We start from the raw sequence: 14,867 nt of genomic DNA on the forward strand, positions 1-14,867 counted from the left end.
TAGATAATTGATTATCTTTGCCACCTGTCTCCATATCCAAATTAATAAAATTTTGATAGAAAACACTCATCAAAAAACATCATGCAGAGAAATAAAGTTAGACTGGCAATGATGAATGAATGATTATAAGAAAATAAATTTACTTTGACTCATGCCACTTCATGCCACTCATGCCAGGCTCTCCAGCAGCTGATATCAAGCCTAACCAAGTGCAGGATCAGAAGAAAGAGGAGGGCATGAAGCAGGAGCCAGTCATCACCTCCAACACACCTGCCACCACCACCACCACCACCACCACTAATGGGTCAGCTAAGATTCTGAGGTCTTGGTGGGTCTTCTGCCTTCCAGCCTATCCACAAAGCCAAGGATTCACTGCCAAAAGAAAATGGTGAGCACTGTACAGGCATTTTGTAATTTACTTACAAATACACCAATGTCAGCCTGTCCTGTGTCCTGATTTATAAATATGGAATTTTGCCTTTGGGAATGAAAATTTTAGAAATATCCTTAAGAATAATGGAACATGCTTTAAATGGACCAAAAAAAAAAAAAAAATACACCATTGCAATTTATGAATTTTCCATTTATGAAAGTTTGTTCCAAAGACAACTAATTTATATATAAATCATAATTCATGTAAAAATAAGGACAAGGAACATAGGAGAAGACTTCAGAAAATATACAAATAATGCATAAAATAGATGTGAAAAAATAAGAGTGCAGACAGAAAAAATATAATTTTGAGAAATTGAATTGCTAAATATTGACCCTTTCACTGTGATATGTAACAGTTCACAGTATTAGAAGCAGTGTGTGAAATCTTTATAAATATCTACAAGAAAGAATAAACTTTTTAATTTTTTGCCAGTATAATGTTTGGAGGTTGCTGTAGAACAAGAAAAGACTGGTTCATCAAGGAAAGATGTGCCAAATAGTAGTGAAGAGGTTACAGGTCTAAAATCAGTTAACATATATTCTAACAAAACTTTTTAGCTCATTGATTTGCTAAGCACTGACCCTCCCCACCCAGGCCAGTTGAAGAATTTCCGTGACCTGCCCCATAAGCTGCCTCCTGCCCTGGAGCCCAAGGGAGAGAAGGTCACCTCCAAGACAGACAAGACCCGGATGAACGCCTTGGAGAGAGCCACAGGGACCAGCAGTGACGAGAAGACTAAGGTACAAAGGGTATAAAATTGAAACATTCCTCTTGGCCTGTTGTAAATTTTCTCTCTCTCTCTCTCTCTCTCTCTCTCTCTCTCTCTCTCTCTCTCTCTCTCTCTCTCTCTCTCTCTCTCTCTCTCTCTCTCTCTCTCTCTCTCTCTCTCTCTCTCTCTCTCTCTCTCTCCTCTCTCCTCTCTCTCTCTCTCTCTCTCTCTCTCTCTCTCTCATAAAATAAAGAGGGTTAGCCAGATTACTTTTTAGACAGTTCCTAAACTGCAATTCATATTCAATTTAATGTAATATAATAAAGATAGAATGTAGTAGTGATGGTGGTGATGGTAACAATATTAACTGCTGCAGGTGGAGAATGCAGCCAAGACAGACCACCATAACTCCACTACTACAAACCATCCACACCATCCCCCTCCGCCACAACTGCCACCCAAACCTGGTAAGCTCTGATCACCAGTAATCATACCATAATCCAAAAGTGCTAGAAACTCACTTATTTTATTCCTTTTTGTTTTATTCTGCATATTTTTTGTTTGTGTGTATGTGTTTGTGCACTTACTCCCCATCTGCATCACATGTCTTCCCCCTTCATCAGTGCGAGAGTTGGCGCGGGTGTTGTTCCCCTACACAGCTGAGCATGAAGATGAGTTGGAGCTGCGGGAGGGAGATATCATCACAGTGTTGTGCAAGGAACTGGAGGATAAGGGCTGGTGGAAGGGTGAGCTGGCAGGCAACGTTGGTGTCTTCCCCGACAATTTTGTGGAGCTGCTCAGTTCAGAAGAAGTGGTGAGTATGATGCCTTGAAGAATCTCTTACGGTGGATGTGTTAACAAGTGCTTGGGGGTTGTGTGGTTGAGGGGAAAACTGTCTTCTGGATATCATAGGTATTTCTCATTATAATGCTGTTAGAAAGAATGATTTTCAGTTTATTATCAAAAATTATCATTATTGTCACTGTAACCCACCTCCTGTACTAGGCACTAAGCAAATAGCCATGTTCTTCACTTTATTGTGTGGTAATGATAATAATGAAAAAAATCATAACCTGAGAATAGCTTGGAAGATATCTGCAGTTATATGGATTTATTTATTTAGATTTATCAGACTTCATTATGGATTTAATTCATTTCTGCTTCACATGTCAGTAAAGACACATGCACACAATTAATTAATGGGTAATTAATGGGTCTTGGAGGTTGTCTGGAGATGAAGAATATAAGAATGTATGGATAAATAGGGATATGGATAAGACTGAAAGGTTGAAGCAAAAGGAGCAAAAGGAGGCTAAACAAAAAAAACGAACAACAAACGGAGGAGGAGAAGAAATTTTCTGGAGAGTAAGAGATATGAGAATAAAGAAATGGTACATCAAACAGTAAGTAAGGTATGTTATACTAATGTAAATGGATTAATGTTAACTAAAATGGAATTAAATGAATTGTTAAACAGAACTGCACAGGATGTTGTTGTACTATGTGAGATAAAATGGAAAAATGAATGGGGAACTCCTGACATTGGTGATGATAAATATGATTTATGGATGAAAAATAGAAGTGACAAGGGATGAGAGGGAGTGATCATTCTGACTAAAAATTATGTTAAAGTGGAGAAGGTAATAAAAAGTGAAGACAAGTCTGAAATTGTACAAGTGATTAGAAGTGGAAATGTAAGGATAATTAATTATGTAGGAGAGTATGTGCCACCTATGACCAATGCTTGGTGAAAAGAAGAGCACAAAGAGATGTTGGTAGATGTGTTAAAAGGTCTTGAAAAGATAGTGATGGAAAGCAGTGATATAGTTATTGTTGGTGATTCCAATTGTAAGGAGACATTGACAACTACTGGAAGTGAGAATTCATGGAGTAATAGACTATTAAACTGGGCGGTGGAAAACTTGATGACTCAATGGGTTGATTGTGATACCAGATTTAGTGGGAGAGATAAACCATCAAGACTTGATTTAGTGTTACCAAGGACATGGAAATTATTGAAACTATACACTATGATAGCCCTCTAGGTAAAAGTGATCATGTGTTGATGGAATTTAATTTGAAAAATGAAAATGTAATCATTGATGAAAATTATAAGGTGAAAAGATTTAAATATAGTAAAATATTGAAAAATTGAGAAAGTACTTTGTTGCCATAGACTGGAAAGACTTTGAAGATGCAGAAGATGTTCAGAAAAAGTGGGATGAATTTATAAGGATATACAATTCTGCTGTGGAGAAATTTGTGCCCAGAGAAGGAATGAGATGTAGAAAGGGTAAAGAATGGTTCAGTACAAAAAGCAAAGAGGCTAGAAATTGTAAGTCAAATGCTTGGAATAGATGGAAGAAGAGGAAAACTGAGAGGAGATGGGAGGAATATATTGATGTTAGAAACAAGTACATTGAGATAATAAGAATGGAGAGAAGAAACTATGAAAGAGATATAATATATAAGTGTATAAATGAACCCAAACTATTCTTTAGACATATTAATGGGAAGATGAAGAAGGAAGATGTATCAAGATTGAAAGTTGAAGGAAAAATTTATGAGGATGCACAGGACATGGCAGAGGTTATGAACAATAGTTTCAGATCAGTATTTACTGTGGAAGGGGAGTTTGATTACTGGAAGGGATAAGTTGGTGAGGAATATACTAAGTACAGTCTAGTCAGTTATGTGGAAATACTAAAGATGATGGAAGAACTTGATATAAATAAAGCAACTGTTCCAGATGGAGTATCAAACTGGATATTGAAGGAATGTAGAGAACAACTGGCTGATAAAATTCACAGTTTAGTGGTGACATCACTATCACAGGGAAGAGTACCAAAAGATTGGAAGAGAGCAAAAGCATCATTCAAAGGAGGAAGTAAGGAAAACCCACTAAATTATAGACCATTGTCCTTGACTAGTGTTCTAGGAAAACTATGTGAAAGAACAATAAAGGAAAGATGGATGAAACATCTGGAAAGAGATAAAGTTTTGGTAAATTGTCAGTTTGGATTTAGGTGGGGAAGATCATGCTCCATGAACTTATTGTCCTTTTATTCAAGGATAGTCAATATTGTGCAGGAGAGAGACAGATGGGTGGATGGTGTCTACTTAGAATTTAAAAAATAATTCGACAAGATACCACACTGAAGATTGCTATATCAGATAATAAATTATGGTAAAATTTGAGGAAAACTGCTGGAGTGGATGGAGGATTATCTGGATGATAGAGAGATGAGAATTGTAATACAAGACCAAAATTCATCTTGGCTGAAAGTAACTAGTGGTGTCCCACATGGGTTATTGTTGGGTCCGATAATGTTTGTAATATATGTGAACAACATAAATGAAGAAATAGATAGTTATATGAACTTATTTGCGAATGATGCTAAGCTGATGAGAAAGATAGAAAATGTAAATGACTGTATAGTACTGCAAGATGATTTAGATAAGATAAGTAGATGGAGTAAATCTTGGCAAATGGAATTCAATTTAAGTAAATGTAAAGTAATGGAGTTTGGTAAGAGTAAGAAAAATACAATATCATTATGAGATGGATGGTGTGAAGTTAAAGAAGTCAAAAGAGGAAGTGGATTTGGGAGTAACAATTACTGAAAATTTGACTCCGGACAGACACATTGATAAAATTACTGGAGAGACAATGAATTTGTTAAAAATAATAAAAATGGCATTCTCATATTTGGATGAAGGAATGATAAAAAGGTTGTTGATTTCCATGATAAGACCAAGATTGGAATATGCAGCAATGGTGTGGTCTCCTCATACAAAGAGGAATATTGTAAAATTAAAAAGAGTACAAAGAGCAGTCACCAAGGTGGTTCCAGAGTTGAGCAAGTCAGCCTATGAAAAGAGAATTAAAAATGTTGGAAATTCCTACCCTTAAAAATAGGAGAGAGAGATTTAATAAACATCTATAGAATGATAAATGATATGGAAAATGTGGACAAAAAATGTTTTATAAATTTAGACACACAGAGTACAAGGGGACACAGTAAGAAGCTGAAGAAAGTTAACTGTAGATGAGACATCAAGAAGTATAGTTTTCCTCATAGAAGTGTGAACAAATGGAATGAACTCAGTGAAGGCGTTGTCAGTGCTGTAACTGTCCATGCTTTTAAGACCAAACTGGATAGATATATAGACAGTATAATATGAGATTACTTCCCTCTCATAAACCACAACTAGGTAAAACTAGGTAAAAACATACACACACACACACACACACACACACACACACACACACACACACACACACACACACACACACACACACACACACACACACACACACACACACACACACACACACACACACACACAGTTAAGATGGTCAGTTCTCAAGCTGAGACAGTAGGCTGAGTGGTGTGACAAGTAGGTCTTCTGTATGTGGTGTGTTAACAAGTAGGTCAGTGAAGGCCAGTAAAGGAGGTTGTGTCTTTCTGGTATGGGAGGTAGTAATCTTGTTAGGCTCAGGTTGTCTCTGCTTCTCTAGTCCTCCCTTCCTTCCTTCCCTCCTCTCTCTCCAGTTGTCAGTGATTATTGAGTGTTTCTCAGCTGAGGTGTTAGTCACTCATACATGCTCTCTCATTTACTGTAGAGAAGACTATGATGTAAAAAAAAGTTATGCCTGTACCTTAGAACACTGTGATGATTCCCTTGCATTCTTGCATTCTACATATTCATAGATCACTTCTCTCATCATATGCGTATGTGGCATTTGTGGCATATGTGAAACAGAAATTGCCAGTGATGCTTATGTATTTATTATCTTTGTAACAATCATGGCTGGCACCAACAAGGCTAGGAAGGTGAGTGAACCCACTTTTCTTCCTCCCTGTTAATCACATCCTAAGCACTTCCTTCCTTATGCACCCTCACACACCCTTTCCGTTACTGCCCTTTGAGAACATTTAGTAAGTCTAAACCATATGTCCAACTCAACTCCAATTCCTCATTACCCTTATCTCCACATCTTATGTATTGCAGAGCAAGAACTGCTATTCCATTGTTTTATTGTTGTAAGGGGAGGATAATATGTCTGTTAATTCCATATTCTTATTCCCAGTATCCTTATACCACACATCTTAAGTGGTGTACATTTTATTCTGTACTTAGGCATAAGTTTTACTAAATTATTAATGCATGTAGTTTGTATGTTTTATGCCATTCTAGCGACTTTTTTTTTTTTTTTTTTTTTTTTTTTTAAGTTTCATTGTTTGCATTTTAGGCTAAACCACCACGGCCTGAGAAGCCTGCAGCAGTATTAGCTAAGAAAGGATCACCAAGTAGTTCAGCTGACAGCACACCCACCAGCACTCTCAACAAGTCAGGTAAGATACCACTCAAATGTCCTTTATATGATGTGGCACTCTTGTCACCAATATGTAAATGTTATCAGTGTCTCACTTGTGTATGCTGTAATGAAGAGAGTTTGTTGGAGTCCATTTGAAGCAGTAGGTTGTTGGCAATGCCAGACTTAATCTATTATTTATAGCATTGCATTTAAGTTTAGGAGATCCTTGTTTCAATCTGTGGTATGCACCTTTTAGAAAACTTCTTTGTGTAGTTCTCTTGTGCAGTTCACTTTGTCACAGTTCCTGAAATATGAGGATTACCTTATCTACTTTCATGAATGATTGTGGCATTCTTCATGTTATTTTCTCTTAACTAGTTGGATGCAACTTAACATTCATTAGTGACATTGTACTGCCACCTGTCCAGATTTTGCAAACTTAATCTTTATATATGTAAACTCTCCATACTAATTCTACTGTTATGGTTTATTTAATTTTCATCTTAACCACCCAGCTCCTTAACAAAAATGTATCTGCTGCTTTGTTTACCTGTAGCAGTTTATCTCACTTACATAACAGTTTCCCTTCTCCTAAAAAATGGCATGATAGTTCTAAAGGTAGATGTTGAGTGGAACTTGGTATTGATTAGATAGTATGTTATCAGCAACCAGGCAGGTCAGTAGCTCACGAGTCCACCTACCTCGCTTCCCTAGTTTTCTGGTGCCTCTGTGCCTTCACCTGTGTGTTGTCATTGCTGATCTGTTGTGCATTGGAAAGTCTAACAACATTCGACATCCCAAGACAGTGTTGATTGTTTATATCATGCATGATGCATGAGGTTAGCGTGAGAAAGATTTATATTGGATTTGACTCCCTAAAAGACATCCACATAACCATCTTAATATTTTCATTACTCAGAGTCCTTAGATTACTCACAAAATAATTAACTGGGAACAGCTTTAAATTTTATTTGATAAAGGTTGATTAGGATAAAAACTGAACAGTTAGTGTTTCCTGAATCATGGAGATGTCATGGTTTATAGACTGATAAATGTATCATTATTTTTATCTAAAAATATCTTTCAAGCAGTTGTTGTAATATATAAATAAGTGACAATGACAACCAGTATTGTTTATAAAGTTGTCAATGTCATTACATGCAAGTATTTTTCAAGTCATCTACATGATTAGCAGAGAGAGAGAGAGAGAGAGAGAGAGATTCTTTTTAACTTACTGATACTATTACTCCCTCCATCAGGCAAAGAACCACTGCCTTCTCCTATAGAAAAAGAACCACCACCACCTCTACCAGAAAAAAAGGTTTCTGCCCCACCTCCTCCTGAGAAAAAGCCCACCTCTCAAGCTTCCCACAGTGTGTCTGAGCCTCATGAGGGTGCCCCACAACCCCACCACACAATCTCTCACCCAGCCATGCCCAAGAACACCAAGAAGACTGCACTGAAAGGTGAGAGCTGGGTCCGTAAAAAGAAATGTCAATGATAGGTGATTCTGAATTATCCTCATTACATTCTCATTCTTGAGTGTAAAGTATTAATCATCATAACTTCATCTGGACTGTATTTGATCACTCCATCTCCCTTACCTGGACAGAAGATGGGAGCAGCCTCATCTTAGACACAGATGGGGAGAAACTTACCCATGTTACCCAGAACCGCCCCAAAGGTCCTTCCCACCGGCGTCCACCCTCAGGACTCTTCAAAGAGAACGTGAGTGATGATTATCCTCCATTATGGTGCATCTCATACCAAGTTATGTTGCCATGTTATAGGAATTTAACCATTTTGGTGCATTACAGGAATTTTCATGTCCATATAAATGAAGGAATAATCTGAATGAAAGATGTAGAGAGCAGGAATGGTCCATTTTCTTGCAATATACAACACTTCTCAATACTAAAAACAATGTGTGAAATCTCTATAAGCATCTACAAGAATTAAAGAGGTTAAAAGGATATATTTTGCAATTTCTAGACTGTATAGTCTTTAGAGGTGGCTGCCAAACAAGAAGAAATATTTCAGAGTGGTTAACAATCAAGGAATGATGTGCCAAATAGTAGTGAAAGGGTTAATGTAAATTATATACAGGATCTGGAGATTCATTTTCAAGAATTTTTTTTATTGGCTGACAGCTTCTGTCTAGAGGTTTATCAATTGCTGATAGGAAATGATTGATTGGTATGTAATATTATCAGAGGCTGCTTCTTCAAGGTGAAACATCACATACAGGTAAATATCAGATGAAGCTTCCAAGTTCCCGAAATTTATAAAGGTATTGGTGCTTGAAATGACCATGATTGTATTTTTAGTAATCTCAACTCCAGCTTTTTTTTTCACTAAGATTTTTCTCATCATCTGTATCCATCATACTGGTGAGAGCTACTCATATGTGGAGTGTTCTGACAGCATGTATATAAGTGGAGGGATTGTGAACCACATTATTGTGGTATTGTATAATACACAGTCAACCACATTGCACACACATGCTTGGTTTCAAACACTAACTAAGGAAATTAGAGTAGATTATTATTCACTTTGATGTCTCAGTAAATAAATCACCTAAGAAAGCTGCTGGCACGCATTCAGCTGTTCAGTCTCACTTTGTGCTTTACCCAGTCTCCTTCACACACTTTTAACAGAAGCTGTCACTAACCTCTTCAGATATTAGTGCAGTTGTTATGATTCAAGACAGTGATTAGAACAAGGAAGTCCACCTTAATAAAATTGCCTATTTTACCAAGGAGCTTTCTTGCCAGGAAAGTATATTACTTTTGGTTGCACCTTTTCACTGTGTTTGTACATATCATCACCAGCTTCTGTTGATTCCACTGCAGGACAAAAGTCTCCCCTAACTATGTATGTAAGTCTCCAAAGAATTACAAATTCAGTATTACTTTACTCTTTTTAATACACACTTATCATTGCCTAGATTTCAATGAGGTGTGAATCTGAAAATTTTGCAATTCAGAATGTATAGATGTTTATATATGAATTTTTGTGTTAACTGAGAAGTATTGTTTTCTGTCAAGGAGTATGCAGACTCACCAGCTTTTTTGCATTGTCCTTGGATCTGCACAGCATTGTCCAATTGCCTGTTATTGTCTGTCCAAGCCATGTAGTACACAAACCTGCATTGGAAAGAAAATTTGACTCAAAGTGGCCTGTATAGAGCTTAATTGAGAGGTGCAGTGGGCACTCTCTGAGGTGGGTCAAGGATATATGGTATTGTATTATTCTCTTATGCGTCTGTCCCTGCCTGGGTGTGGGTTTAACCAAGCACATCTCTTTCTCTCTTTCTACCCCCTCCATCCCTCCTGCTGCCACTGCTGTTGCCACTGCAGATGAAAAACCAAAACAACGATGAAACAGACTCTCCTCTCCCCCCAACCCCTGAGGACAAGCTCGACCATGTAAGTGACCCCAAAGCTGCTAAGATGCTGTGAAGTCGTGCTGTCTTTCCCATGCTATCCTAAGACTTTTTTGTTCATAGCTGCTTGTTAACAATGAATGGAAACTACTTTCATTGTTTTGTATCCTTGCAAGGCTATTTTACTGAAAACTCTATATGAATTAGTGAGGTTTTTTTCTCTTTTGAATGCTATCTTTTGTTCTCCAAGTTGTATCCTCTGCCATGTTTGTTTATTTATTTATTTATTTATTCAGTTTAATTTAATTTAAGTTATTTTATTTTAGTTTAGTTTACTTTACTTTACTTTAGTTTAATTTATTTATTCATTATTATTATTTTTATTTTTATTTGTGTATTTATTTATTTATTTGTTTATTTATTTATTTATTTATTTTACTTTACATTTTTTTTTCATTTTTATTTATCTATTTTAATTTTAATTTTATTTTGTATTTTTGTTTGTTTATTTATTTATTTATTTTTATTCTATTTATTTATTCATTTATTTTTATTTATTTATTTTTATTTTGTTTTTATTTATTATTTATTTTATTTATTTATTTATTTATTTATTTATTTTATTTTATTTTTTTATTTTTGTTTTTTTCATTTATTTATTAATTAATTAATTTATTTATTTTATTTTTATTTATTTTTTATTTATTTACTTATTTATTTATTTATTATTTTATTTATTTAATTTATTTATTTATTTATTTTTTTTTATTTATTTATTATTTATTTTTTTATTTTATTTTTATTTTATTTTTTGCATGGGTGGGTGGGTGTGAGGTGTGGGTGCGTGAGTTGTGGGGTGTGGGTATGACTGCAGACTGAATACAAGAAGTTAGTACTCAAGAGCAAGTTCATAGAGTTTTGAATCCATTATCTTGGTTTCCTAGGATATAGGATATAATTAGCTTGGCAACCATATGAAGATTTAAAGAATGAAAGATTGAAGGGCTCATGGATGGATGCATGCCCCTTATTGCAAGACAACCTGCCATGCTTTCAATTTTCCTTCCTCTTAAATGCAACTATCTTCAGCTTAGGAAATGTGTACCCTATCTTAGTGTTTTGGTCCAGGCTTTAATTACATTACTATTACTGATAGTGTGTGTGTGTGTGTGTGTGTGTGTGTGTGTGTGTGTGTGTGTGTGTGTGTGTGTGTGTGTGTGTGTGTAATATCTGTGATAAAAAGATAAGAATAGCTGAGAGTAGGTGGTGAGCAGAGCCTCAGTCCTTGTGTCCTGGCATGAGGGAGTCAGAGGTGCAGTTGTCATCAGCTAAAGTGTGGTGTGTGGGTGTGTCTTTCCATCTTGATTTCTCTACACACTAGTTTGTCATCAAGGTCTTCCAGGACCCTCACAATCCTCATAACACACTCCATGATGAAGAAGTTGTGGCGTCGCTCATATACTGATGTAGGTTGTCACTATGTTCGTCTGTCTTTATATGCCTATGGTGTGACTGAAAAAGAAGTACTCCTGACTTCTGATACTATTATATTCTAACAGATGCTGATTATGTTTCATGTCTGTAATAACACTAGGAAGTTTGTCACTGTCTGTGAAACATGTTATGAATCATGAGTTTTATTATGATAGTTAAGCTTGAGCTTTTGAAGATGGTATGAAGACATTGAATTGTGTTGGAAAGTGTATAGCAAGGTGGATATGCATTGCTATCTTCAAAGAAACAGCAAACAATGGAATAGTTGAGAAGCCATGTAGAAATTACATCCGTAAAGTGATAGAGTGAATGAACTGTACTGGTTTGGCCTTGCAGAGAGAAAATGCAAGAATAAGTAGATGTTATGTTTATCAGATTCATGCATTTAGCAGGTTTATTATAAATTTGTAAAACTATTAAGATGTGGTACCATAGGAGGGATATGCAAATGGGTAGTTTGTTATAAAACTCACCATATACAAACATTCACTAAACATGTCTAAGGAGAGTAACAGAGGAAGCAATTTATATTATATTACCATCATCTATTTTTATTATATGAGATACTATTTCCTGTTTACTTAGATAATAGGTAAGTAGGTGGGAGGATGGGATGGGCTGTGTATGTTTGCCTACAGACTGTGATGAAAAGGCCCAGGGGTGCTATCTTATCTGACCTACTGCACAGAGGGATTAACAGTTAGATAAGATTCCAGTGAGATAAAAAAAAAATAAAAATAAACAAAAAAGACTAAATAATCAGTTGAAGTAATAAGTGAAGGATCATTGGTCAAAGATAGCCTTCTCAGAAATGGACTGATAACCTTTCATTGTTTGTCTTTACCTTTGCTTATACCAAAAAAATTAATTTTACTTATGTAAGAAAGGGAAAAAAGTTACAGTTTTTTGTCATGTTGTGGGACTATTTACATTAAGTGGTAGGATTGGAGGAATATATCTTCTGTATTTCTAGCATTTTGTAAAACATGACTAAAAAGAAGGAGAGTAGAAATTCAGAATCCCCTCCTGTGTACTTTAATTCTTGTATCAAGAAAAGGTGTGCTGTCTTGCTTCAGTTACTGCTCAATAAAGGTGATTTTGCTCTAGGTTTTTTGGAAATATAGTATAGTTTAATCTTTATCTTTGATTCCTTGCTCTGTCATATTTGTGTTTGTATGTGTGTGTGTGTGTGTGTGTGTGTGTGTGTGTGTGTGTGTGTGTGTGTTTTGAAAAGAAAAGTTGGATTACAAAGGACTGGGGTGAGGGGGAGATAGGAAAAGATGGTGGATAAAGTGTGTGAAAAAGAGAAGTACAGGGGAAGGTAGAAAGTGTTCAGGGATTCCAAGAAGCTGTTGTGTATATGGGAGTGTGTGAGATAGAGTATTTAATCCTTTCATTGTTTGTTGAACATACAGTCAGTGACATTTGCAACTTCCCTCTTCTCAGTCTGAAAAAAAATCTGCATGGAGAAAATAACTACATGGTAACTTAGGTTAGCCCCTCATATGTTTTTGAAAGCATAGTATAATGAATTCAGTGTTGGACATATTAACAGAAGGGAAAGTTATCTTTTGTGACTGCTCCTTGCTTTAGCTAACAAAACAGTTGTGTTGGTTTTAAACAAAGTGTTCTACTGAGGTAATGTGCAATGTCTGGAAAATATACAGGCCATGATTATATAGTAAAAATGTAAGAGTTTTACTAGAATGGTGAAACAAATTGAAAAATACATCACATAACTATTGCCAATGAAAAGACTGTGAGTGTGTTGGTGAAGAAATTGAGTGATGAGGGACACAAGGATGTGCCTTACCACAAACATGGTGGTGGGCTGTTCCCAAAATGTTTGACAACACTATCAAGAGACAGGTACATTTTCAGTTCACAGCAAAACAAAAAAAAAAATAAATAAATAAAAAAATTGGTGGCCCACCATCATATTTGTGGTGAGGGACATCCTTGCATCCCTCATCACTCAATTTCTTCACCAATGCACTCAGTCTTTTCACTGCAGTAATTATATGGCTTATTTTTCACTTATTTGTTTCACCATTTTTTGTAAAACTCTAATACTTGTACTATGTACTCATGGTCTGTATATTTTTCAGGCATTGCTCATTACCTCAGTAGAACGCTTTGTTTAAAACAAACAGCTGTTTTGTTAGCCAAAGTAAGGAGTGGTCACAAAAGGTAACTCTTCCTTATGTCAATATGTCAAACACTGAATCTGTTATTCCATCCATGCAAAAACATATGAGGGGCTAACCTAAGTAGCCATGTAGTTGTTTTCTTGGTGAGAGTTCTAATCGCAAATGTCGCTAACTGCAGATTAACATTAGCCCAGATTGTTGTTTGCATTCCTAGTTGCTTGATTTCTTGCTATTTCAATTTTAATTTCTTGTTATATTAGTATGTGACGTTCAGTTTGTTAATTTCGCATACCATATTTTGTTGTTCCTCTTATCCCTTCATGCATATTGTTACCATCAAGATTTAAACAATTCTATTGTATATTTTAGTTACATACACCATTTTGACAACATTTCTTTGACAGTAATATCATCCATGTCATACTTATGTATATGTTTGATTTTTCTCCATTTTCTTGAAATGCAAGCTTTTATATAAAATTGTTGTGATACTGTTTGTCTGCATGTGCTTTGCTTAGTAGTATGTTCACTACCTGCACAGTTATCATAAATGTTAACTGTTCTTGCATCACAGTGCAGTATGTTACACAGGAAGAAAATGTATATTCAGTTGCTCATGTCAGATTAAAATAGAGTACTGAGCATTTCCTTTCATGTACCCACAGGACACACCTTCACAGGCTAATGGAGAACTATCTCGGAGCCCCAGTGTGCCAGCCCTCAATCAGCCAGCGCACAGCAGGCAGGCAGAGGTGCGGATAAGGCCAGAGACAAGTCCTCGGCCAGATGCAAATCCTCCTGTGCCATGGCTGCAGGAACTTGGCCTAAAACAGAAACACAAACGACTGTCTGGCATCATTATTCCAGGTGAGTAGAGGTTGCTCTCAGACATGATTGAAATGGAATGGAATTGTAGCATAGTGATCTTGTGTTGTTTTCATCACATGCCCTTTATGTGATTTTGTTTTTTTCACAGGTCTTTAAGTTTCCTAATTGATCCACAAATGCAATTTTCCACAGAGGGAGAATCTTCACCTCCTTCTGCCCCTGCAGTATCCCCAAAGCCAGCTGCCAAGCCTGCAAAACCCACTGTTGAAACTACATCCACCAATATGCATGTCACCAACACAGCCACACCCACTCCGAAATCCAAACCTTCAGAAACCCCACGCCTCCCCACCCCAGATTATGAGCACAAGCCCTTCACACCACAGCCTCCTCCCAGCAAGAATAAGCCTCTGCCAGCCATTCCACAGCCGACAGAAAGTAAAAGAACTGCACTACCCAGTCAAGACACAAAGAAATTAGCCCCTACCCCTCCATCAAAGGAAAGCAAAAAGCCTGTATCCACAGACAGCACAGCACAAGTG

General features: G+C 36.4%; 1 protein-coding gene across 5 annotated transcripts in view; it reads left to right on the plus strand.

The window, feature by feature from the left end:
- The first annotated feature begins 241 nt into the window (after positions 1 to 241).
- LOC135103629 (putative GTP-binding protein 6) overlaps positions 242 to 14,867 on the plus strand; it is a 27,890-nt gene continuing 13,264 nt past the window's right edge. For 2 of the 5 annotated variants that reach the window (XM_064010146.1, XM_064010145.1), the window contains exons 1-10: positions 242 to 388; positions 1,031 to 1,176; positions 1,522 to 1,612; positions 1,769 to 1,959; positions 6,403 to 6,505; positions 7,728 to 7,934; positions 8,081 to 8,196; positions 9,828 to 9,896; positions 14,163 to 14,364; positions 14,518 to 14,867. The exon at positions 14,518 to 14,867 is cut by the window's right edge and continues 42 nt beyond it. In XM_064010146.1, the coding sequence (XP_063866216.1) occupies positions 1,126 to 1,176; positions 1,522 to 1,612; positions 1,769 to 1,959; positions 6,403 to 6,505; positions 7,728 to 7,934; positions 8,081 to 8,196; positions 9,828 to 9,896; positions 14,163 to 14,364; positions 14,518 to 14,867 (1,380 nt within the window). In that variant the 5' untranslated portion in view covers positions 242 to 388; positions 1,031 to 1,125. The remainder of the gene's footprint in view (positions 389 to 1,030; positions 1,177 to 1,521; positions 1,613 to 1,768; positions 1,960 to 6,402; positions 6,506 to 7,727; positions 7,935 to 8,080; positions 8,197 to 9,827; positions 9,897 to 14,162; positions 14,365 to 14,517) is intronic. The other 3 variants (XM_064010148.1, XM_064010149.1, XM_064010150.1) reach the window with 3 other exon arrangements.

This window comes from Scylla paramamosain, chromosome 9 (genome assembly GCF_035594125.1).
Source record: "Scylla paramamosain isolate STU-SP2022 chromosome 9, ASM3559412v1, whole genome shotgun sequence".
Classification (NCBI taxonomy): Eukaryota; Metazoa; Arthropoda; class Malacostraca; order Decapoda; family Portunidae; genus Scylla; species Scylla paramamosain.